General features: G+C 44.8%; 1 protein-coding gene across 1 annotated transcript; it reads right to left on the bottom strand.

The window, feature by feature from the left end:
- Nucleotides 1-1,365: 1,365 nt before the first annotated feature.
- NANP (N-acetylneuraminic acid phosphatase) lies at nucleotides 1,366-9,802 on the bottom strand. Its single transcript, XM_070421403.1, has 2 exons — nucleotides 9,682-9,802; nucleotides 1,366-2,133 (listed from the first exon to the last, which is right to left on the bottom strand). The coding sequence occupies exons 1-2, from the start codon at nucleotides 9,766-9,768 to the stop codon at nucleotides 1,477-1,479; spliced, it is 744 nt and encodes a 247-aa protein (XP_070277504.1). The 5' UTR covers nucleotides 9,769-9,802; the 3' UTR covers nucleotides 1,366-1,476.
- Between the last annotated feature and the right edge of the window lie 16,926 nt (nucleotides 9,803-26,728).

Genomic DNA, 26,728 nt, shown 5'->3' with positions numbered 1-26,728 from the left:
TTCCATAAGCGGTAAAGACTAATAGGAAACTACAAGCTCACTCTGGAAAGATGTGATAATAGAAAAGGAGTACCACATGCTGAATTTTTTACAGCTTTTTTTTTTTTTAAATGTATTTTTATTGATTTCAGAGAGGAAGGCAGAGGGAGAGAGAGAAATATCAATGATGAGCACATTGCCCTAACCGGTTTGGCTCAGTGGATAGAGCGTCGGCCTGTGGAGTAAAGGGTCCCAGGTTCAATTCCGGTCAAGGTTGCGGGCACATCCCCAGTGGGGGGTGTGCAGGAGACAGCTGATCGATGTTTCCCTCTCATTGGTGTTTCTAACTCTCTATCCCTCTCCTTTCCTCTCTGTAAAAAAAAAATCAATAAAATATATTAAATACTTTCTGTACCTAATTAAAAAAAAAAAAATGAGCACCATTGATCAGCTGCCTCTTACATGACTCCCACTGGGGATTAAGCTAGCAACCCATGTGTGCCCTGACCAGGAATCAAACCACGACTTCCTGATTCATGCTGAACTGCTGAGCCACGCCAATCGGGCTGAACAGCTTTTTCTATTGGAGGAATCTATTTGTCGTATTTATAGCAAAGGAAAATTGGAGGCCCCTCAGGAAAGGTAATGCAGAAAAATTAGATAACTAAAAGAAAGTATACATTTAAGTAGGCAACAAAATGGCATATATATTTTCAAAAATATACAAGATCCAGTTGTTCTATTACATATGTTTTAGAATATCTATTTTTTTTAAAGTTCTAAAGTTTCTTTATATATACGTTGATTTCAGAGAGGAAGGGAGAGGTAGAGAAAGATATAAATCTCAATGATCAGAGAGAATCATTGATTGGCTGCCTCCCGAATGCCCCCTACTGGGGATTGAGCCTGCAACCCAGGCATGTGCCCTTGACCAGAATCAAACCCGGGATCCTTTAGTCTGCGGGCCAACACTCTATCCACTGAGCCAAACTGGCTAGGACTAGAATGTCTATTTTAAAAAAAAATTTATTTTTAAGTCAGTACATAAAACCTATATTTGCATACCCATATATAAATTATCCTGCTTGGTATCTCCTTGGATCCCAGATGCTAAAAGATTAATAAAACAAATTTTAAAAACCTCAAGTCGCCGAAACCGGTTTGGCTCAGTGGATAGAGCGTTGGCCTGCGGACTGAAAGGTCCCGGGTTCGATTCCGGTCAAGGGCATGTACCTGGGTTGCAGGCACATCCCCAGTAGGAGATGTGCAGGAGGCAGCTGATCGATGTCTCTCTCTCATTGATGTTTCTAACTCTCTATCTCTCTCCCTTCCTCTCTGTAAAAAATCAATAAAATATATTAAAAAAACAACAACAAACAAACCTCGTCACAGATTAACAAATAATATATTTATTCAAGTTTTCTCGATCACACTACTAAAATTAGCTTGTACTAATTTATTCTAGGTTTCCAGATAGACCATGCCTTTTCATTTTCTTTAAACTGACATACTGACTTTGCAGTCTATATTTTGTAAGAGAGCAGGTAACTCTAGCACAGAAGAAACTATATAATGTGGCATGGGCGATGACTTCAGCGGCATTATTCCATTTTTATTTACCCAGACTGTTGCTTTCAGCCCTGCATTGAGGCCTCCTTGTATATCGGTTTCTAGTGTGTCACCAACCATCACACAGTCCCCAGGCTGTACTCCAAGGAGATCACAGCAGTAATAAAATATGGAAGGCGCCGGTTTCTCTTCTTTCTGTTCCCCACCTACGACGATGGCGTCAAAATAGGACTGACAGGCACAAGCCTCAATCTTCTCCCTCTGGGTCTGTCTATCTCCATTTGTTAATAAAAGTAGGTAGACATCCTTTCGAAGTTCAGTGAGCATGGCTTTGACATCTTCTGCTAGTGTCATATGCTGTAAACGCGTGGATTTCCACAGAAAATAACATTCTTCAGCCAACTCCCTATTGGCTGCACCACCCTTTGTTTCCTGAATTGCTTCCTCCCAGTGTGAAGTCCTTTGATCAGTAATGCATATATTGGAAGAACTAAAACATTCCTTGCTGAGTTTAACTTGAACTTTGTCACAAATTATTTCAGCCTCTTCTTTGTAATGGTATTTTGATTGTAAGAGCTTTATTACCTAAGTAAAGGAAAACAGCTCCATTAACACACTTTCTGTCTTTAATAGTTATGCCAGGAGAAGATGTGATCCTATAAACCCAGAGCAAAAAGATTCTAACTCCACTCCTCTTTTCCCCTCAATAATATTTATTATTATTATTTTATAGAATATTATTATTTTTAGAGGATATGTTCTTCATTGATTTTTAGAGAGTGGAAGGATGAGCGGGAGGGAGAATCATCAATGTGAGAGAAACATTCATCGAACACCCCCTGCATGCGTCCTGACTGGGGATCAAACCCGCAACCCAGGCATGTGCCCCAAATGGGAACCAAACCCACAACCCCACCTGGGTGCACTGGATGACACTCTAGCCTATTGAGCCACCTGGCCAGGGTTCCTCTCCAATAGAGCTGTCTGGCAGCTCTATTATCACACCATTTCCATTGGGAATCAGTCTTATTTTTAAAGAACGTCCGAGTAAAGATCTCCCAACCTCTTTAAACAGCTCATTTATATATGATTTTTTTTTTTTTTTACCAATTTCTATTCTATAAACATTCTTTATATACAACTAATAAAAATCCTTCTTTTAGCAGTTTAAGTCCACATTTCATTCTGGTCATAAACACATGAACTTGTCCTTATACTTAGTAAAATATTTTACATTTCTAACAATTTTTTAGACTCTTTCCAGAAATAACACTAGTTCACCTCACCTTTTCCTTTTTAAAAAAAAAATTTTTATCAGTTACAGAGAGGAAGGGAGAAGGAGAAAGGAATAAAACATCAATGATGAGAGAATCATTGGTTGGCAGCCTCCTGCAACTCTGGCATGTGCCCTGACTGGAAATCAAAACTTGACCTTCTGAGTCTCGGGTGTGATCGGACGAGTCACGAGCTTGCCTGTGCAGAGCCTGCTGTTGCCTGAGGACCGAGATTCTGGGAGAAACCAAGATGGCGGCATAGGTAAACACTGGAAATTGCTGCCTCCCACAACAACTTCAAAAATACAACTAAAAGATGGAATGGACATCATCCAGAACCACAGGAAGGTTGGCTGAGTGGAAACTCTACAACTAGAAGGAAAGAGAAAAGCATACCAAGACTCAGAGGAGGTGCGGTGCGGGAGTAAAATACAGAGGTACAGAGGCGCATGCGGAGAGGGCTGGAGGCTGAGAACACGGTTGTCTTTTTCAATCGGGAGGGAGTCTCAAGCTCTGAGCTCCAGTTCCGGGCGAGTCTCTGGGGACCCAGACTCATACAGGAGAAACTGGACTGTCTGGCATCGGTTGAACTCGAGGGCAGCTTTCTCTTGGGGTACTTGCAGCGATTGCCGGGACACTGAGAAGCAGGGCCTCTGAGGGCAGGACTGAGAGCAGCCATAACTGCTCGCCCCACCCTGTTGATCCCCTGGGATTCCGTCCTGCCCAAGCCGTGCACTGAGGCTTTTGCATATGAAAGGCCTGGCCCTTTGCAATCTGATAATTACCTAACAAACTGCAGCTGGCCCAAGGCCCCAGGGCAACTTGCATTGTGTCACAGCTGGCTCCTGCTGGGTAGCCTCAGGCAAAGGCTAGATTAGCACCTCCTTAGAGATCCAGGAGCCAGTGTGCCCGGTGGTCAGAGTGGGACCATCCAGATTGCAGCTCCTCGGATTCATAAAGGACACACTCAGGGGGCAGACTCAGTGAACACCAAAGCCCCATTGAAGCAAGTCTTGCCCTGGAGGAGTGTCTCCAGCACAGAAGTTCTCCCACTGCAGACACAGCTGATTCTCACAGCCAATTGGCCTGGAGGTCAATCCCTCCCAGTGTTACCTACAACAATCAAGGCTTAACTACAACAAGACTGTGCACAAAGCCCACAAGGGGGTGCACCAAGAGCGACTACCTCAGGTAATTGGGGAGGCTGAGCCACTAGGCCCTATAGGACACCTAGTACAGAAAGCCACTCTATCAACACAGCGAAGCATAAAAAAATGCAGAGACAAAGAAACAGGACACAAATGACAGAAATGGAGGAAAGCAAACTACTGGATATAGAGTTCAAAACCACACTTTTAAGGTTTTTCAAGAATTTTCTAGAAACCACCGATAAACTTAATGAGACCCTCCCTCAAGAAATCTAATGAGACCCTCGAGGTTGTGATAAAGGACCAACTAGAAATTAAGCATACACTGACTGAAATAAAGAATATTATACAGACTCCCAACAGCAGACTAGAGGATCACAAGAATCAAGTCAAAGATTTGAAATATGAAGAAGCAAAAAACACCCAACCGGAAAAGCAAAATGAAAAAAGAATCCAAAAATACGAAGATAGTGTAAGGAGCCTCTGGGACAGCTTCAAGCGTACCAACATCAGAATTATAGGGGTGCCAGAAGATGAGAGACAGCAAGATATTGAAAACCTATTTGAAGAAGTAATGACAGAAAACTTCCCCCACCTGGTGAAAGAAATAGACTTACAAGTCCAGGAAGCACAGAGAACCCCAAACAAAAGGAATCCAAAGAGGACCACACCAAGACACATCATAATTAAAATGCCAAGAGCAAAAGACAAAGAGAGAATCTTAAAAGCAGTAAGAGAAAGAAACTCAGTTACCTACAAGGGAGTACCCATACGACTCTCAGCTGATTTCTCAACAGAAACTTTGCAGGCCAGAAGGGAGTGGCAAGAAATATTCAAAGTGATGAATACCAAGAACCTACAACCAAGATTACTTTATCCAGCAAAGCTATCATTCAGAATTGAAGGTCAGATAAAGAGCTTCACAGATAAGGAAAAGCTAAAGGAGTTCATCAACACTAAACCAGTATTATACGAAATGCTGAAAGGTATCCTTTAAGAAGAGGAAGAAGAAGGAAAAGGTAAAAATACAAACTATGAACAACAAATACACATCTATCAACAAGTAAATCTAAAAATCAAGTGAATAAATAATCTGATGAACAGAATAAACTGGTGATTATAATAGAATCAGGGGCATAGAAAGGGAGTGGACTGAGTATTCTTGTCGGGGAAAGGGGTGTGGGGGATGCAGGAAGAGACTGAACAAAGCCGAAACCGGTTTGGCTCAGTGGATAGAGCGTTGGCCTGCAGACTGAAGGGTCCCAGGTTCGATTCCGGTCAGGGGCATGTACCTGGGTTTCGGGCACATCCCCAGTAGGAGATGTGCAGGAGGCAGCTGATCGATGTTTCTCTCTCATCGATGTTTCTAACTCTCTGTCTCTCTCCCTTCCTCTCTGTAAAAAATCAATAAAATATATTAAAAAAAAAAAAAGAGACTGAACAAAAATCGTGCACCTATGGATGAGGACAGTAGGGGGGGTGAGGGCAGAGGGTGGGGTGGGAAACGGGTGGAGGGGAGCTATAGGGGGGAAAAAGAGGAACAACTGTAATAATCTGAACAATAAAGATTTAATTAAAAAAAAACAACAACTTGACCTCTGGTTCATAGGTCGATGCTCAACCACTAAGCCACACCTGCCGAGCTAATTCTGTACTTTTAAAAATGTGTATGTAGCTCGGAATCAAGCATGTTCTGTGATTTCAGCAGTTTCATGATCCAGTGCTTCTTCCAAACCTAGGTTTCTAGATTTTAAAAACTCCAAGTAGTTTTGAGTCACTTTCTTTGCTACCCTGGTTCTGATTCCCTCTTCAGAATTAAGCACACCTTCTCATGTCTCCACAGCTCTTTATCTTGGCTTTTATTACATTAGGTTCTTATTCATTTGGCCTGTCTTCTAACATTTACTAAGACCCTAATGTTGCAAGCATTATGCCCAGTGCTTACATACATTATTTTTTCTTTCTAACTCTCTAAGAGTTCCTTTGTTGAGATGAGGAAATAGAAGTTCAGGATTGTTATGTAACTTGCATGAGCTTCCAAAGTCCACTTGCTTGCCTTTACACTATTGTATTAGGCACTTGGAGACTGGGTCTCTTGTCTTCATGACATTATCTGGGGGAAATTAGGTATGCAACCACCACAAATACTGGGTTGAGTGCTATGACAATCTTATGAACATCAACTGTGGAAATAAAAAGGAGCAAGTCATTCCACAGGATTGCTGGATAAGGTTTATCAAAGGAAGTAATAGTTAAAGCAGTTACCAAGCCCCTAAAGTGGGAATGGGAAGACGATAAAAATCATTCTAAAGAGAAGGAACAGAATGAACAAAGCCACAGAGCTTGGAATTTTGTAAACTGGGAAAGGCAAGAAGCTTAGTTCAGCCAAAATGAAAGTCATGAGAGGGAGGATGCTAAGAGATGAGACTAGAGGCTGCTTGGAATCAGTCTGTAAAGGGCCATGAGTCCCAGGCTATACGAGATGCTACCCAAATCACCTTGGCACACACTATTCCCATATACTATACCAATGCTTCACACTGTAAGTACTTGGGCTTCTCTGCCTAGGCCCTAGGGCTTTATTTGGCCTCAGGGGAACCCATACACACATAGACTGAGGCCAAAGTGTTGCCTGGGAGCAGGCCTCAACCAATGAGGAACAGAAATTGGTGAATCAATATCACAGCCTTCTTGCTCCTTGGGAGGAACATAAAGTCGGTTCTGCATTCTATCTCAAGAATTCCCCAACTGAAATCAGCATTGGAGGGGAACCAAGATGGCGGCATAGGTTAACGCTGGAGTTTGCTGTCTCGAACAACCACTTCAAAAATACAACTAAAAGACGGAACGGACGTCACCCAGAACCACAGAGAGGCTGGCTGAGTGGAAGTTCTACAACTAGGAGGAAAGAGGAAACCATACGAGACTCAGAGGAGGCGCAGTGCGGAGGTGAAATACTAAGGTTCGGAGTGCATGTGGAGCGGGCTGGCAGAGGGCGTGGTGGTTGTTTTCAATCGGGAGGGAGTTTCAGACTCTGAGCTCCAGATCTGGGCGAGTCTCTAGGGACCCAGACTCAAACGGGAGAAGCGGGAAGGCAGCTTTCTCTCCAAGGTCTGCAGCAGTTACAGAGCCGCTGGGGACAGAACTGAGAGCAGCCATAACTGCTCCCTCCGCCCACCCTGTAGATCCCCGGGGACCCGCCCCACCCAAGCCCTGCACAGAGGCATTTGCCGGATTGCCTCAGGCAAAGGCTAGATTAGCACCACCCTAGAGATTCAGCACAGTAGCTCTCCCACTGCAGACACAGCTGACTCTCATAGCCAGTTAGCCTGGAGGTCAATTCACCCCCATATTGCTGTCAACAATCAAGGCTTAACTACAACAAGACTGTGCACAAAGACCACAAGGGGGTGCACCAAGAAAGCATAAAAAATGCGGAGACAAAAAAACATGACAGAAATGGAGGATATAGAGCTAAAAAACGCACTTTTAAGGGCTTTCAATAATTTACTAGAAACTGCCGATAAACTTGATGAGAGCCTCAAGAAATCTAATGAGACCCTCGATGTTGTGATAAAGAACCAACTAGAAATTAAGCATACACTGACTGAAATAAAGAATATTATTCAGACACCCAATAGCAAACCAGAGGAGCGCAAGAATCAAGTCAAAGATTTGAAATGCGAAGAAGCAAAAAACACCCAACCGGAAAAGCAAAATGAGAAAAGAATCCGAAAATACGAAGATAGTGTAAGGAGCCTCTGGGACAGCTTCAAGCGCACCAATATCAGAATTATAGGGGTGCCAGAAGATGAGAGAAAGCAAGATATTGAAAACCTATTTGAAGAAATAATGACAGAAAACTTCCCCCACCTGGTGAAAGAAATGGACTTACAGGTCCAGGAAGCGCAGAGAACCCCAAACAAAAGGAATCCAAAGAGGACCACACCAAGACACATCATAATTAAAATGCCAAGAGCAAAAGACAAAGAGAGAATCTTAAAAGCAGTAAGAGAAAGAAACTCAGTTACCTACAAGGGAGTACCCATACGACTCTCAGCTGATTTCTCAACAGAAACTTTGCAGGCCAGAAGGGAATGGCAAGAAATATTCAAAGTGCTGAATAGCAAGAACCTACAACCAAGAGTACTTTTTTTTTTTTTTTAATATATTTTATTGATTTTTTACAGAGAGGAAGGGAGAGATAGAGAGTTAGAAACATCGATGAGAGAGAAACATAGACCAGCTGCCTCCTGCACATCTCCCACTGGGGATGTGCCCGCAACCCAGGTACATGCCCTTGACCGGAATCGAACCCGGGACCCTTCAGTCCGCAGGCCGACGCTCTATCCACTGAGCCAAACCAGTTCCGGCCAACCAAGAGTACTTTATCCAGCAAAGCTATCATTCAGAATTGAAGGTCAGATAAAGAGCTTCACAGATAAGGAAAAGCTAAAGGAGTTCATCACCACCAAACCAGTATTATATGAAATGCTGAAAGGTATCCTTTAAGAAGAGGAAGAAGAAGAAAAAGGTAAAGATACAAATTATGAGCAACAAACATGCATCTATCAACAGGTGAATCTAAGAATCAAGTGAATAAATAATATGATGTACAGAATGAATTGGTGATTATAATAGAACCAGGGACATAGAAAGGGAATGGACTGACTATTCTTGGGGGGGAAAGGGGTGTGGGAGATGCGGGGAGAGACTGGACAAAAATCGTGCACCTATGGATGAGGACAGTAGGTGGGGAGTGAGGGCGGAGGGTGGGGCGGGAACTGAGAGGAGGGGAGTTATGGGGGAAAAAAGAGAAACAAATGTAATCTGAACAATAAAGATTTAATTAAAAAAAAAGAATTCCCCAATTATTCACAATAGGAACCTGCTCATTTATGTAAACTGTATTCAATTCCTTCACTTTCCTTACTCCACAACTCCCTGGGATCACAGGAGAAAACTTGTGGCAGTGAAAATTCTCTAGAATCTATTAAGTCCAGGCTCACAACTGATAGCTGTGTAACTTCCTAGATCTCCTCAAAGATCCTCTGGAACCGGGCTGGCTTAGCTCCGGGTTGAGCATCGACCTATCAACCAGTAGGTCACGGCTGGATTCCTGGTCAGGACACAGGCCTGGGTTGCGGGCTCGATTCCCAGTGTGGGGCATGCAGGAGGCAGCGATCAATGATTCTCATCATTGACATTTCTGTCTCTCTTTCCCTTCCTCTGAAATCACAATAAAAATATACTAAATAAGAAAGCCTGGTGACAGTCTTCCTATGTTTTAGTTCAACTCTGCCATCGTGGCAGCTTTAATGACATCTTTCTGGGTCCCAAAGCGCTGGAACGAATTTCAAGAACCCAGCTTGCCCTGACTGGTTTGGCTCAGTGGATAGAGCGTTGGCCTGTGGACTCAAGGGTCCCAGGTTCGATTCCGGTCACGGGCACCAAAAAAAAAAAAAAAAAAGAACCCAGACTGCCGGAGCCGCGAGTAGACAGGCAGGTAACCCAGGCCGCCAGGCTTGAGGGCAGGCAGCCTCACGGCCCACCCACCCTTTCCCGCGGCTCCCGCACCGGAGTCTCAAAGTAGCAGAGGCCAGAGTTCCGGGTCCCCTGCGGGTTCCTGCACCCCGGGCGCTGGGTAAAGCAGAGGACCGAGGACACGAAGGGAAGGGAACCGGGGGAGGGCTGCGGTACCGGGACATTACCTCCAACATGCCTTTCCTACTGGCCCCCGCCGTGTCGATGAGCGTGTTGTCCAGGTCAAAGAAAACGGCGCGCACGCTTAGCCCCATCCCAACAGCTGCTGGAGTACACGATGCTCCAACTCTGGCTTCGGCCGCGCATGCGCAAGGCCGGTCACCGGGCAACGAACCCCTGGGCGGAGCTTTATGGGTCACCTGACCCTCCCTGCCCCGCCCCCTTCCCAACGCCGGCGGGAGGCGGGAGGAGCGCGAGATCCGGTGGCGCTCGGGGACCCAGGTCTCCGGGCTGCGCCGGGGGCGGGTAACTGCGTCACCAAGGGAGTGGTTACCTGATCAGCTGGTACCTAATCGCTTTTTCTGCTTATCTGCTGATCTCTTTTTCCTCTTGCTGTTCCGGGGCGGGGTTGTGGAGGGGTTGTTGGTGGTGGGATCGTGATGTCTGGCGCTCAGGAAGGAGACTGAGAAGCTGGCTTTTCGGGGTAGGCGTGCAGGCGGCAGGGGGGCCGGTGTATTGTACGCGGAGTCACCGGGCCCTTGCCTTCAGTTAGGGTACCTGTGTGTCTACTGTACTAAGTCTGCGACTATGGCCGTGGTCGGTCACCGTGAGTAACGGAGCATAAGGAATGTCCAAACCTGCCCTCTCTCGGATAGAGCGTCGGCCCGCCCACTAAGGGCCCCTTGGAGTCCGGTCAAGGGCTCGTGTCCCGGTGCAGGCTCGATCCCCAGTAGGGGGCGTGCAGGAGGCAGCCGATCAATGATTCTTGTCCTTGATGTTTCTCTTTCCCTCTCCCTTCCGCTCTGCAGTAAATAAAAATACATTTAAAAAAAATGTCCAAACCTATAGAGAACTGAGTTTATTTGAGCCAAATTGATCATTGTAGGCGAGCAGAATCTCCATGGCTTAAGAAAATGCTCTGGAGAATGGCAGTTGTACAGCTTACTTTATACATTAGAATAAAAGGGGGAGAGGCAAGGATGGTTACATGAAATCCATTGGTGGTAGAGCAAGGGGATAGGAGACAGCAAAGCGGGGAAAACTCTGGGATTTGGGTAAAAAACAAACTAGAGAGACACATGCTACTTTTACATTGGTGGCTACTGTTAGGGTCCCCAGGGAGGAACGCCCAAGGCCAAAAGTGGGAAGGGATTATACATTTATTCGGTCATCTGGGTACCAGATGGGCTGAGCCCCACAATGGCACTAGCACCCAGGGACGGGGAGTCAGATTTTAAAGGACCCTAAGCAGGCTTTGACCGCGGGGAGTTCTCTGAGTGGGTCCGGATCCTGGGCAAGTCTGGAGCGGAAAGATACTGGTCTTAGCAATAATGTGGTCTAAGTGGAAAGGAATGTCAGTTGCAAAATGATCTAAAGGTCAGTTTCCTAGGGGAGAGCTTAACGTTTCTATTATTTGATCAAATCTAATATTCCAGCCTTTTCGTTTTATGGAATAGGGATGGAGGCCATTTCTTCCATAGTTACTTCCTGCTGAGGGAGAGAGGGTCGTCAAGATCATAAGGAGATAGCCCTAACCGGTTTGGCTCAGTGGATAGAGCGGGGGCCTGCAGACTGAAGGGTCCCAGGTTCGATTCCAGTCAAGGGCATGTACCTTGGTTGCGGGCACCTCCCCAGTAGGGAGTGTGCAGGAGGCAGCTGAATCGATGTTTCTCTCTCATCGGTTTCTCACTCTCTATCCCTCTCCCTTCCTCTCTGTAAAAAATCAATAAAATATATTTTTTAAAATAAATTAAATAAATAAAAGTACTATGGTGGCCCCAGCTGGTCTGGCTCAGTGGAAAGAGCGTCTGCCCGTGGACTGTCAGCCTGATTCCAGTCAAGGGCAGTACCTCGGTGGCAAGTTCGATCCCCAGCCAGGGTCAGGGCGAGTGCAGGAGGCAACCTATCAATGTGTGTCTCTCACATCAGTGTGTCTCTGTCACATAGATGTTTCTCTCTCTCTCTGTCTCTCCCCCTCCCTTCCTCTCTCTCTAAAAATCAATGGAAAAATACCCTTGCGTGAAGAAATGCAAAAAGAAAAAAGGAAAAAATGGGGTTTGACAGGAGTCTGAAAGAATCAAGTGACTCATCTTGGGTTTCCCATAGACTATTCACTTAATTTACAGCCATTGTTTACCTTTATAATATACTCTAGAAGTTTATCACCACTTATTTTAGAACTAGTAAACCTCCACAGTAAAATTTGCATATATGTAAATGACGCTAGATGGAAAAAAATGATATTCGAGTAAATTCAAGCTGAAAAAGGAGTAACTTAAAATTTTCTTCCACTTGTATGTTCTGAAAATGAGAGTGCTATTTACAAAATAAGCCAGAAATTTTTATTCAAGGACTGAAACTAGCCACCATCAGTGTAATGGGAGTTGCTTTTACCCGAGGAGTGCGTTACAAGGTTGGTGGGCATCTCTCTCTCTCCCAATTTTTTTTTTGGGAGGCAACCAAAATTTTTGGTGGCCTTGTTTCAACAAGGCATACTTATAATGGTCTTTAAAAAATAGAAGAATAGGGCATGAGAGCCCCCCCTACTCTACTTTCTCTTCACCAGCTTGCTAACCACTGATGAGCTAGGGGATGGGCCCAGATGTTCCTTCCCACCCCCAAGGGTTCAGTGGCCTCAGCAGCAACTCTTAGCTTATAACTAACCCTATTTATACCCACAACCCTAACTGTAAACCTAGCCTTAAAACTATCCCTATCTATAATAATAAAGTGTAATATGCTAATTAGACCAGACAGCTGAACTGACAGCCACCATGGCAGGGGCCAAGGTAGGGGGGGTTAGGGGAGAACAGGCAGGCAGGCAAAGGTGATTAGGGGTGATCAGGCAGGCAGGCAGGTAGATGTGGTTAGGGGTGATCAGGCAGGCAGAGTGGGTAGGGGCGATCAGGCAGGCAGGCGAGTGGTTAGGGGCAATCAGGCAGGCAGAGTGGGTAGGGGCGATCAGGCAGGCAGGCAGAGTAATTAGGGGCGATCAGGCAGGCAGGCAGGGTAGTTAGGGGCAATCAGGCAGGTAGGCGAGCAGTTAGGGACAATCAGGCAGGTAGGCGAGCAGTTAGGGACAATCAGGCAGGCAGGCAGAGTGGTTAGGGGCGATTAGGCAGGCAGGCAGAGGCAGTTTGGGTAACCAGGCAGGCAGGCGAGCAGTTAGACAGCCACCACAGCAGGGGCCGAGGTAGAGGCAGTTAGGGGAGAACAGGCAGGCAGGCGAGTGATTAGGGGCTACTAGGTAGGCAGGTAAGCGGTTAGGGGCATCAGGCAGGCAGGCAGAGTGGTTGGGGCGACCAGGCAGGCAGGCAAGCAGTTAGGGGCGATCAGGCAGGCAGGCAAACAGTTAGGGGCAATCAGGCAGGCAGGCAGAGTGGTTAGGGCCGATCAGGCAGGCCGGCAGGTGAGCGGTTAGGAGCCAGCAGTCCTGGATTGCAAGAGGGATGTCCGACTGCCAGTTTAGGCCCTATCCCACAGGGATCCCTGCGAGATCAGGCCTAAACTGGCAGTCGAACATCCCCTAAGGGGTCCCGGATTGCGAGAGGGTGCAGGCCTGGCTGAGGGACCTGACCCCCACCCCCGTGCACGAATTTCATGCACCAGGCCTCTCTCTCTCTATATATATATCTACACTAATAAAAGAGAAACATGGTAATTAGCGTACGACCGCTACCCTTCCCATTGGCTAATCAGCATATCCTTAAGCAAATTAACTGCCAGCCAAGATGGCGGCCAGCAGCCACGCACTGAAGCGAACAGGGAGGCTTGCTTGCTCCAGTGATGGCAGACTCCAAGGTTCCCCGCCTGACTTGCCGGCCTCTCGGCTGCAAGTCTAAGCAACTATGTTGCAAATATAGAAGCTAAACAAAACCCCAGAAACCGGCTTTCAGTCAGCCGGGCTTTAGCCAGCTGGACCGCAACATTGTATCAATGTTTTCAGCAGCGAGGCCTCAGAGCTAAAGCTGGCCCAGAATAAAAAATTTAAAAAAATTTAAAAAAAAGGAGCGGTTGGGAGCTTCAGTCACCCGCCAGCCTGAAAACGGCCCTCAGCCCCTCACCCAGGCTGGCCAGGCACCCCAGTGGGGACCCCCACCCTGAAGGGGGTGTGACCAGATGCAAACAGCCATCAGCCCCCTCACCCAGGCTGGCCAGGCACCCAAGCGGGACCCCACCCTGATCCAGGACACCCTTCAGGGCAAACCAGCCGGCCCCCACCCATGCACCAGGCTTCTATCCTATATAGTAAAAGGGTAATATGCCTCCCAGCACCGGGATCAGCAGAGCAGCGAGGCCTCCCGGCACCAGGATCAGCGTGACAGGGAGCATGGCCCAAACCCCCTGATCGCCCTGCGGCTCTGTGTGTGACAGGGGAAGGCGCCCCAACCCCCTGATCGGCCCTGCTCTGTACCTGATAGGGGGGAGCTCCCCAATCCCCTGATCGCCCTGCAGCTCTGTGTGTGACAGGGTGTGGTGCCCCAACCCCCTGATCGGCCCTGCTCTGTGTGTGACAGGGTAGAGCCATAACCTCTCTATCGGCCCTGCCCTGAGTGTGACAGTGGTGGCGCCCCAACCCCCTGATCGGCCCTGCTCTGTGGGTGATAGAGGGTGGCGCCCCAACCCCCCTCCACGGGCCTTGCTCTGTGTGTGACATGGGAGAGCCATAACCTCCCCATTGGCCCTGCCCTGAGTGTGACAGGGTGCAGCGCCCCAACCTCCTGATCCGCCCTGCTCTGTGCATGACAGGGGGCAGCGCCCCAACCCCCTGATCGGCCCTGCTGTGTGTGTGACAGGGGGCGGTGCCCCAACTCCCCTATCAGCCCTGCTCTGTGCGTGACAGGGGGGAGCTCCCCAACCCCCTGATCGACCCTGCTCTGTGTGTGACAGGGTACAGAGCCCCAACCCCCCGGATGGGCCCTGCTCTGTGAGTGACAGGGGGCAGCGCCCCAACCCCCTGATTGGCCCTGCTCTGTGCGTGACAGGGGGTGGCGCCGCAACCTCCCCATCGACCCTGCCTTGAGTGTGACAGGGGGTGGTGCCCCAACCCCCCAATCAGCCCTACCCTGAGCGTGACTGAGGGTGTCATTGCAACCTCCCGATCCGCCCTGCTCTGTGCATGACAGGGGGCGGCGCCCCAACTCCCCAATCGGCCCTGCTCTGAGCCCGACCAGGGGCTGCACCTAGGGATTGGGCATGCCCTCTGCCACCCAGGAGCAGGCCTAAACCAGCAGGTTGTTATCTCCCAAGGGGTCCCAGACTGCGAGAGGGCACAGGCCGGGCTGAGGGACCCCCCCTCCCACCCACCCCCCGAGTGCACAAATTTTTGTGCACCGGGCCTCTAGTATATATATATATAAAGCCAGTGACCGGAACACTGGAATGACCAGGTGCACACTGCAGGTGGCCAACTGGCTCGATCGGGGGCGGGCCCAGCCAGCCAACCTCCCACGTCCTCTCCTCCCCACCAGCCCGGCCCCAATCCGCCCCCATCAGGGTGGGCCAGCTGGACCCCACCCATTTATAAATTCATGCACCAGACCTCTAGTACCTTGTAACAAACATAGCCCTAAATAGAAGTCCAGCCTAATCCCTATCCCTAATTCTAAACCAAACTAAATCATACCCTAGCCCTAGCCTTAATCCTAACCCAAAACTTAGACCTAAACCTTACAGTATACCTAATCCCAGTCCTAACCCTAGCTCTAAATCTAACCCTAATCCTAACCCAGGCTCCCTCCTAGGTCTAACCCTATCCCTAACCTTAAACCTAACCCTAGCCCTAACCCTAAAACTAAATATAACCCTAGTCCTAAATCTAAATCTAATTATAAACCTAACCCTAAACTAGACCTACCCTTAACACCCTAAACTTAATATTAACCCCAACCCTAAACTTAGACCTAAACCAGTGGTCCGCAAACTGCGGCTCCTTAAGTGTGGCTCTTCCACAAAATACCACGTGCAGGTGCACACGTGCAGTGCGATTGAAACTTCGTGGCCACACTCAAGGGGCCAAAGAGCTGCATGTGGCTTGCGAGCCGCAGTTTGCCGACCACTGACCTAAACAAATCTAACCCTAAACCTAACCCTAGTGCTAATATTAACCCTAACCCTAAATCTAGCCTTAGACTGTGCTTTAAATTTAACTCTAATGCTACCCTACCTCTAAACTTATCCCTATCACTAACCCTAGCCATAGACCTAATCATAATCCAAGCCTAACTATAGTCCTAACACTAATTTTAATGCTAACCCAAACCCTAGGTCTAACCCTAACACTAGCCCTAGCACTTGCCCTAACTTTAACCTTAATTCTAAACCCACACTAATACTAACCCTAAACCTAGCCCTAAACTTACCCTTAACCCTATCCCTAGCCTTTACCCTAACCCTAAACACTTTCCTAAACCTAGCCCTAACTTTAGTCTTAGTTCTAACTCTATCCCTATCCCTATAATTAACCTTAACTGTAGACCTTGCCATACTCCTGAACCTAGCCCTAGCAATAACTCTAACTGTACCCCTAACTATACCCTAGTCCTAATGCTAACTCTAATAATAGCCTTAACCCATATCCAAAATCTAGCCCTAGACTTTGCTTTAAATTTAGCCCTAATGCTAACCCTAATTCTAACCTTATCCCTAACACTAATCCTAGCCATAGACCTAAACCTAACCTTAATACTAAACCTAAATAATCCAAGCCTAATTGTAGCTCTAGCCCTAGCCCTAACTAAGCCTAACCTTAATACTAAACCTATACTAAACTTATCCTTAACCCTAACACTAATCCTAGTATTTGCCCAAGCCCTAAACATTTTCCTAAACCTAACCCTAACTTCATCAGTCCTAATCCTATAATTAACCCTTACCACAGACCTACCACTAACCCTGAACCTAGCCTTAGCAATAATCCTAACTGTAGCCTAACCCTAACCATACCGTAGCTCTAATCCTAAACCTAACCCTAACCCTAGACCAAGCTCTAACACTAGATCTAACCTCAACCCTAACACTAGCCCTAACCTGAACCCACCCTAAGGTTAACCATAACCCTAAACCTAGCCAAAAACCTAACTCAAACCATGCATCCAAACCTACACCTAATTTTAAACCTAACCTTAACCTTAGCCTTAACCCTAAACCTAATCTTAAATCTAACTCCAATGCTAGCTTTAACCCTAAACCTAAACTAACCTTAACTGAAACCCTAGCCTTAGTCCTAACACCTTTTCTAAACCTAATCCTAGACCAAGTAAAATCCCTATCATTAGCCCTAACCCCTAACTCTGTCTCTAGCTCTAGCCCTAAAATTAACCATAGCCTTTAGCCCTAACTCTAACCCAAACCCTATTGCTAGCCCTTGCCTTAGCCATACCCTATTCCTGACTCGAATCCTAATCCTACCCCTAAAGCTAATCCTGAACTGAACCCTAACCATATACCTTATCCTAACCCTATTCCTAGACCCAGCCCTAACCATAGCACTAAACCTAAACCTGAAACTAGCCCTAGACCTAACCTATCCCTAAATCTAAACCTAACTCTTATACTAGCCCTAGTACTAGTCCTACACCTAACCTTATACCTAAACCTAACCCTAATCATAATCCTAATCCTAATCCTAGCCCTAACCCCAACCCTAACTCTAACCCTGACCCTAACACTATCTCTAACCCTAGGCCTAACCTTAATCCTCGCCTTAGCTCTGGCCTCAAATCTCTCCCTAACAGTAACCCTAAGTTTATTCCTATCTCTAGCCCTAACCCTAAACCTAACACTAGCCCTAAAATTAAACCTAACCTTAAAGCTAACACTAACTTTAAATGTAGACCTAAACCAAAACCTAACAAAATACCTATCCCTAACCCTAAGCCTAATCCTAACCATAGCTCTAGCCTTAAACCTAAACATAATCCAAAACTAATCAACCCTAGTTTTAACCCAAAACCTAACTTTAAAGCTTAAACTGGTCCTAGCAGTAGCCCTAAACCTAACACTATACCTAACCCTGAACCTAACCTTAACCATAACATTAACTTTAAACCTTACCCTAACACTAAACATAGTTCAAGTCCTAGCCCTCACCCTAACTCTCACCCTACCCCTAGCCTACCTCTAGACCTAGTCTTAATTTTAACTATAACCTTAACTCTAAACCAAACTCTAACACTAGCTTCTGCCTTAAAACTTAACAGTAACAATAATCCTAATCCTAAACTAGATCAAACCTAACCCTAACCCTAACCCTAAACCTAGCACTAGCCCTGGCCCTAGCCCTAAACATAATCTTAGCCTTAAACCTAACCCTAAACTTAACCCTAAACCTATATTTGGTCTTTACCCTAAACCAAATGATAACTTTAAGCCTAACTCTAACCATAGACCTACCCTTAACCCTAGACCTAGTCCTACACCTAACCCTAACCTCATTCTAGCCCTCACCCTAACAATACCTCTAACCTTAAAACTACCGACTGTAATTCTAATCCTAAATCTAAACCTAAGCCTAACCCATGCCTTAACACTAACCCTAAAAATAAACCAAACTCTAGACAAAGTTAAACCCTAAACATAACCCTAACCTAGTTATAAGTCTAAACTTTAACCTAACCCTAACACTAACCCTTAGCCTAATCCTAACGATAACTCTAGCCCTAACACTAACCCTAAACCAAACATTAACCCTAACCCTAGCTCTAGCTTTAGTGCTAAAACTACCCATAGGCCAAAACTTAACCCTAAACCTAGCTCGAACTTGAACTCTAACCCTGACACTAGCCCTAGACCAAAATTTAACCCTATACCTAACCCTAAACCAATAGCTAAACTTAAACCCTGGCCCTAAACTAAAAGCTAACCCTAAGCCTAGACCTGGCCTTAACCTTAAACCAAATCATAAACTTAACCTTAACCATAACCCTAAACCTACTCTAACACCAAAGCTAATCCTAATCGTAAAGCTAACCCTATATCTAATCCTATTCTTAACTCTAATCTTAGCCCTAGATTTAAACCTAATTTATCTAACCCTAATAGTCTCCATCCTGTGTGAGGGCTTTTAGGTACCTCAAGTAAACACATAAAATAGAGGGATGCATTTCACCACACTTCTAAATAAGAAAAGGCATCTGAGCCATAGAAGTTGGTTTTTAAAAAAAATGTATCTGTTATCCATCAGCAGAAAGGGGGAAAGTTTGGATGAGTGCCTGTGTATTGAATTAGAGTATTTAAGATAGAGAAGGGGGCAGATCTCTATTCATGTCCCATAGAATGGATAAGGGGATACTATTAAGACATCAATTATAAGGAAAGAACTGGGAATGAGATGTAATGGGGAGTGTGCAGCTGTCTATCATTCTAATGGATCAATGTTGAATCCACTCTTAGCTGCGTGTTCATAGTTGCCCTAAGTTGCTTCCAGTTAAAAAGGACCAGGTAAAAGCTATATATAAAACACTCCTGATATAAGGCTTTACATACATTTTTCTCTGTCTGGCAGTATGTGGGATGGATATAGAACTGGAATCTTTTATTTTAATGTTCTTATGTTACTGTTTTTATTCTAGAACTGGTTTCAGAACGGAATAGCTCAGCGCTCAGAGCAGAGCAGAAGTGGAAACCTGAGTGCCTTGGCACAGGCCCTGATCCTAAGCCTCACCTGTCACCTCAGTTGGACCAAAGCAACCTTTTGACAGTTCTCAGCAGCTCCCATCACTTTCTTCAATTTTATTTCCTCCATAGCATATAATCATTTGTAGCAGCAACAGCTTTTCTCATTGTTTGTTTTTCCCCCAGAAACTGATTAGGCCAATCATTGTACAGGCTATATAGTGAAAAGATATATTTTACAGTTTTTGAATCACTTATAAATAGAACTGACATTGGAAGGGGCTTCTAATTTACTCATAGTTCCCCTTGATACCCAGAGTTGGTGGGGGCGGGGGGCGAGGAGGGGCAGACAGCCCACAACTAACACAATAGCACTGCCTTCATGCAATGGTGCTACAGGGCCTACATGATGTCAATGTGAAGACAAGAGAAAGAGACAACTCTACAGCCTGCCTCCACTGGGCCATTCCACACATGCTATGAGGCTCCTGGAAGAAATCCTCTCAACCCCCTTGCTACAGGACTAGGCACAAGCATTTCCAAATGAGAAACCTCAGGAAGATGAGCCTCCAGGACTATCAGAATCACCCCTCAGTTAGAGAAAAATGTTAGGCTCTACTGAGCATGCAGTGATGCAGTCAGAACCTGGGCTGTAGGAGGAGAATGGCATAATTCTTTCACCCCCAAAAACAGGTCTTTTGTTTGAGATGCAAATCCATAGTGACAGCAAAGTATTACGATCTTAGAATACACACCAGATGTTGGAGCAAGACCAAAGCAGAAAGGTGTAGCCATCACATGAACACCCAAAAAGTGCTTTATTATCTCTGTTCTGCATGTAACACTTTATTGCCTATCTCCGTGGGTCGGCAAGCTGCGGCTCGCGAGCCACATGCGGCTCTTTGGCCCCTTGAGTGTGGCTCTTCCACAAAATACCTCGTGCGGGTGCACATACAGTGCGATTGAAACTTCGTGGCCCATGCGCAGAAGTTGCTTTTCGGCCTGGGCGAGTCTATTTTGAAGAAGTACTGTTGATATTTGGCTCTGTTGACTAATGAGTTTGCCAACCACTGGAACTGATTGTTGTCAAGCCCTGCAGGGCATCTGGAAGCATTAAAAGCACCAAACAGTAGATGCCTTACCCAAAGTCTGAATGACAACAAAAAGTTTTGAAATGGCAAACATGACTTCGTCATTGCTCTTACCACCAACTGTGCTATCTGTGCAATGCTCTGTAACTGTAAACAAAACAAGGCAAAAAGAAGAGCTTGAGAAGAACTCCTCCACATGTTTCTTTGGTTGTTGTTCTGAAGTTCAGGAGAGAAAACAGACGTTAGGTGACAGGGGTAGTTGCTGAAGATCTTGAGCATGTTAATCCAGAACCATGATTTGTAATTCTAGTCCTCAATCCTAGAACAGATAGTCAAATATAACTTTAAACTCTGCATGCGATAAATTGATTTAAAGGTGAAGTCTATAACACCTTGAAATTTTTGCATCAGATTTTCCCTTGGAACATTTAAAACATAAGTAATATGGGAGAAAAAGGTACTATTAATAGAAATTCTGAGTCAATAATCAGGAAATTGTCTGAATTTTGCTTTCCCTTATTCTATCATTTTTGTATATATGAACATTCATATTGCCCATAATTTTAAATATTTTTTGTATAAAGAAATTATAAGTTATCTCTGAGCCTCCTCATTGTCTATCTTCAATTTCTTTTGTTTGTATTTTGGGGGAAAATGCCTCTTAGATTTTTAAGCTGAATATGACTCATTTTTTTAAATTAAATCTTTATTGTTCAGATTATTACATTTGTTCCTCTTTTTCCCCCCCATAACTCCCCTCCTCCCAGTTCCCGCCCCACCCTCCGCCCTCACTCCCCACCCACTGTCCTCATCCATAGGTGCACGATTTTTGTCCAGTCTCTTCCCGGATCTTCCACACCCCTTCCCCCCCAAGAATAGTCAGTCCATTCCCTTTCTATATCCCTGATTCTATTATAATCATCAATTCATTCTGTACATCAGATTATTTATTCACTTGATTCTTAGATTCACTTGTTGATAGATGCATATTTGTTGTTCATAATTTGTATCTTTTAACTTTTTCTTCTTCTTCCTCTTCTTAAAGGATACCTTTCAGCATTTCATATAATACTGGTTTGGTGGTGATGAACTCCTTTAGCTTTTTCTTATCTGTGAAGCTCTTTATCTGACCTTCAATTCTGAATGATAGCTTTGCTGGATAAAGTAATCTTGGTTGTAGGTTCTTGGTATTCATCACTTTGAATATTTCTTGACACTGCCTTCTGGCCTGCAAAGTTTCTGTTGAGAAATCAGCTGACAGTCGTATGGGTGTTCCCTTGTAGGTAATTGAGTCTCTTTCTCTTGCTGCTTTTAAGATTCTCTTTGTCTTTTGCTCTTGGCATTTTAATTATGATGTATCTTGGTGTGGTCCTCTTTGGATTCCTTTTGTTTGGGGTTCTCTGTGCTTCCTGGACTTGTAAGTCTATTTCTTTCACCAGGTAGGGGAAGTTTTCTGTCATTATTTCTTCAAATAGGTTTTCAATATCTTGCTCTCTCTCTTCTTCTGGCACCCCTATAATTCGGATGTTGGTACGCTTGAGGCTGTCCCAGAGGCTCCTTACATTATCTTCGTATTTTCGGATTCTTTTTCATTTTGCTTTTCCGGTTGGGTGTTTTTTGGTTCTTCGTATTTCAAATCTTTGACTTGATTCTTGCGCTCCTCTGGTCTGTTGTTGGGTGTCTGTATAATATTCTTTATTTCAGTCAGTGTATGCTTAATTTCTAGCTGGTTCTTTATCACAACATCGAGGGTCTCATTAGATTTCTTATAGATCTCATTAAGTTTATCAGCAGTTTCTAGAAAATTATTGAAAGACCTTAAAAGTGCGTTTTTTAGCTCTATATCCTCCATTTCTGTCATGTTTCTTTGTCTCTGCATTTTTTATGCGTTCTTGGTGCACCCCCTTGTGGTCTTTGAGCACAGTCTTGTTCTAGTTAAGCCTTGATTGTTGTAGTTAATACTGGGGGTGATTTGACCTCCAGGCCAACTGGCTCTGAGAATCAGTTGTGTCTGCAGTGGGAGAACTTCTGTGCTGGATCTCTAGGGCGGTGCTAATCTAGCCTTTGCCTGAGGCTATCCCGCAAATGCCTCTGTGCAGGGCTTGGTTGGGTGGGTCCCTGGGGATCTACAGGGCGGGCGGAGCGAGCAGTTATGGCTGCTCTCAGTCCCATCCCCAGGGGCTCTGCCTCTCAGAGTCCCAGCAACCGCTGCAAACCTCGGAGAGAAAGCTGCCTTAGAGTTACGACCGAAGCCAGACAGTCCCGCTTCTCCCGTTTGAGTCTGGGTCCCTAGAGACTCGCCCAGATCTGGAGCTCAGAGTCTGAGACTCCCTCCCGATTGAAACAGACAACCGCGCCCTCAGCCGCCAGCCCACTCTGCATGCACTCCGCACCTTAGTATTTGACTTCAGCACTGCGCCTCCTCTGAGTCTCGGTGTGCTATTCTCTTTCCTTCTAGTTGTAGAACTTCCACTCAGCCAGCCTTCCTGTGGTTCTGGGTGATGTCCATTCCGTGTTTTAGTTGTATTTTTGAAGTGGTTGTTCGAGGCAGCAAACTCCGGCTTTAACCTATGCCGCCATCTTGGTTTCTCCCTGAATATGACTCTTAATTCATAAAATAAAATCATATTTAAAAACTTATAATGGCTTTTTAACTATGATTGGTTCTGTTTGCTTTTTTTCCAGTATTTGCAGCAATTTTTCAGAGATTTACAATGCCTCATTTACCTGAGACACTGTGAGAAAGTCAGAATGCCTAATCAAGTTTATAGTGTCTTTCTGCACCCATACTAGATTGGAAGCAGTGGAAACTTCTTGCAGAGAATAACTTCAATTTGCATTCTAGATGCAGGTTGAGTGAATATTCCACAAAAGTATATACAAAAGTGGGAGTGCCATACTCATACACATCATACTCAACAATGGTCATAGGAAGTCCTAGTGATGATTATAGAATATTAGGAAGAAAATCTTGCTGTATAGGTCTCCTTTTTTGTATTTATTTAAATCTATTTTCCTTTTTTTTAAAAAAAAAGCAGAATAAAAGGACAAATAACTTACAATATGGGAACAGATACTCTGAATAAATTGTAAAAAAAAAAAAAAAGTATTACATGCAATGATTAAGTGTCAGTAGTTCCTTTATTTGATATTTTCTGTTTTACCAAGATGTTTTTCTAGTACACTTCGAATGAGACATTATGGGCCCATTAATTTTATGCTCATATTTCTAATACATATTTCTCCAAAAGTGTAAATATTTTTAAAATTCTGATATTTGCCAATTGAATATACTGTATATGTAATATATAAACAAAGTTATAACTGTATCTACAACCCTACTTGACTATAGAGTAAATCTCTCTGTAGTTGTGTCTAATCCTAAGCCCTAGCCAGTTTGGCTCAGTGGACAGAGCGTCAGCCTGTGGACTGAAGGGTCCTGGGTTCATTTCCGTCAAGGGCACATGCCTGGGTTGTGGACTCAGTACCCAGTAAGGGGCTTGCAGGAAGCAGCCAATCAATGATTCTCTGTCATCATTGATGTTTCTCTCTCTTTCTCCCTCTCCCTTCCTCTCTGAAATCAATAAAAACATATTTTAAAAAAATAAAAATCCCGCCGAAACCGGTTAGGCTCAGTGGATAGAGCATCAGCCTGCGGACTGAAAGGTCCCAGGTTCGATTCCGGTCAAGGGCATGTGCCTGGGTTGCGGGCACGTGCCTGGGTTGCGGGCACATCCCCAGTGGGAGATGTGCAGGAGGCGGCTGGTCGATGTTTCTCTCTCATCGATGTTTCTGACTATCTCTCTATCCCTTCCTCTCTGTAAAAAATCAATGGGATATATTTAAAAATAAATAAATAAATAAATAAATAAATAAATAAAAATCCCTCCAACTGTCTCTTCCTCTGGTTACTTCTTTTTTCTTATCTCTATATGTGTAGCTATTAATAGTTTCCATAAACAGAGGGGCAGGGTCTCTTTCTCTGTACAAGCATTGTGTGATAGAGCTTATGAAACAAGTCTGGCCCTGATAGCTTTAGGACCAATGGGATTTTTGCTTTAGCAGATGTGAAAATGGAATTAAAACAACCAATGTGGTTTAAATGTGGAATTAAACATTTTAAAATGTGGGTTAAAGCTAGGTTTAGAATTAGGGGTAGGGCTTGGTTTATGGCAATGTTTAGGGTTAGTGCTAGGTTTAGGATTAAGCTTAGGACTAGAGCTAGGGTTAGTTCATTGGCTAAGGCTAAGGCTAGGCTTTGGTTTAGGTTTAGTGTTGTAGTTAGGACTAGAGATAGTGTTAGGTTTAGGGTTAGGTTTAAAGTTAGGGCTAGGCGTAGCACTAGCATTAGGTTTAGGTTTATGGCTAAGGATATGGGTAGGTTTAGGTCTAGGTTTAGGACTAGATTTACAGTTAGGAATATGGCTATCATTATGGTTTGGTTAGTATTAGGGTTAGAGCTACAACTAGGATTAGGATTAGGTTTTAGGCTTAGAGCTAGGACTAAGTTTAGGGTTGGGTTATAGCTAGGGTTAAAATTAGAGTTAAGGCTAGGGCTATGACTATGGTTAGGTTTACAGTTAGTTTTAGAACTAGGTCTAGAGCTATATTTAGTTTTAGGACGAGGGCTAGGGTTACGGGTAAGTTTATTGCTAGGGATAGGTTTAAATCTTGGGCTTTGGCTAAATTTAGGTTTATCCTTTAGGTTAGGGTTAGGTTTAGGGCTAGGGCTATGACTAGGTTAGGGTTAAAGTTAGGATTAAAGGTTAGGGTTAAAATTAGGGTTAGGTTAATGTTACAGTTAGGTTTAGAGTGAGGGCTAATGTTGATGTTAGGTTTAGAGCTACCTACAACACAGAGGCGCAGCCAAAATGAAGACATAAAACATGTCCAAAATAAAAGAACAGGATAAAACTCCAGAAAAATAACTAAACAAAATGGAGGCAGACAGTTTAAAACACTGTTTATAGGATGCTCAAGAAATGTAGTGAGAATTTCAACAAGGAGATAGAAAGCTTAAACAGTACATGGAAACTATGTTTAAAAGCCAGTAAGAAATTAAGAATATAATAACTGAAATAAAGAATATATTAGATTAAATCAACAACAGATTAGATGAAGCAGAGGATTGAACCCACTATTTGGAAGACAAGGTAGAAGAAAATTCTCAATCAGAACAGCAAAAAGAAAAAGAAATGAGCCCAGCCAGTGTGGCTCAGTGGTTGAGTGTCAACCTATAAACCAGGAGGTCAGGGTAGAATTCCCAGTCAGGGCACAAGCCCAAGTTGTGGGCTTGATTCTACCACAGGGCATGCAGGAGGCAGCCAATCAATGATTCTCATCATTGAGGCTTTTATGTCTCTCTCCCTCTCCTTTGCCCTCTGAAATCAATAAAAATATATCTTAAAAAAAGAAAATGGAAAAGTAATGAAAATAGTTTAAAGGGCCTCTGGTATAACATCAAGTGCAACACCATTTGCATCATAGAGGTTCCAGAAGAAGAGAGCAAAATATTGAGAACCTATTTGAGCAAATAATGACTAAAAGCTTCTCTAAGCTTCTCTTTTCTGTTGAAGAAAATAGAACTACAAATCCAGCAAACACACAGTCCCAGGTTCCATTCCGGTCAAGGGCACATGCCTGAGTTGCGGGCTTGGTCCCCCCACCCCCAGTAGGGGGGTAGTGCAGGAGGCAGCCAATCGATGATTCTCTCTCATCATTGATGCTTCTATCTCTCTCTCTCTCTCTCTCTCCCTTCCTCTCTGAAATCAATAAAAATACAATCAAAAACAAAAAACATGAGATGGACACTGTGGTAGGAACTGTGTCTGGCTGTGTCTCAGGGCCACAACTCAGCATGTGCCCCCTAAGACTGCCCACCACTTCACAAATGCCCTTTCTATAGTGTGTCTTGTTTCTGACCAGGCACTTATTACTTTAGACTACATGGGATTGACAATTGCTAGATGCTCACCCGCTGCATGTTACTGGGCACAGTGGAAGTCTATATTTCCTGGCCTCCCCTGCAGTTAGGGTGGTGCCAGTGACTGGGGTTTGAAATAATGATTTCTTCTGAAAGTCATCTATACATTTCTAGGCCTGGCCGTGAGCATCTGCACATTCCTCTTTGCTGTCCCTGCTTACCCAGGGACAGAAGAAGGCAGGAGGCCAGCAGAGGATTGGCTCTGAGCAGAACCAAGAAAACAGGCTCAGCAGGAGCCAGGAGTCCTATGGAAGGCCTCCTGGTGAACAGCTGAACATACCAGGTATGAGGAAGGGGCAAACCTCAATTGGGGTAAGCAAGGTGTGGTGGTTGTCATATCAGCTAGTAAAAATTACCTCGGCAAAT

Source organism: Myotis yumanensis, unplaced genomic scaffold (assembly GCF_028538775.1).
Source record: "Myotis yumanensis isolate MYYU_CA2020_CCGP unplaced genomic scaffold, mMyoYum1.0.hap1 SCAF_7, whole genome shotgun sequence".
In the NCBI taxonomy this organism is placed as follows: Eukaryota; Metazoa; Chordata; class Mammalia; order Chiroptera; family Vespertilionidae; genus Myotis; species Myotis yumanensis.
This window is presented reverse-complemented; position numbering and strand designations above follow the sequence as displayed.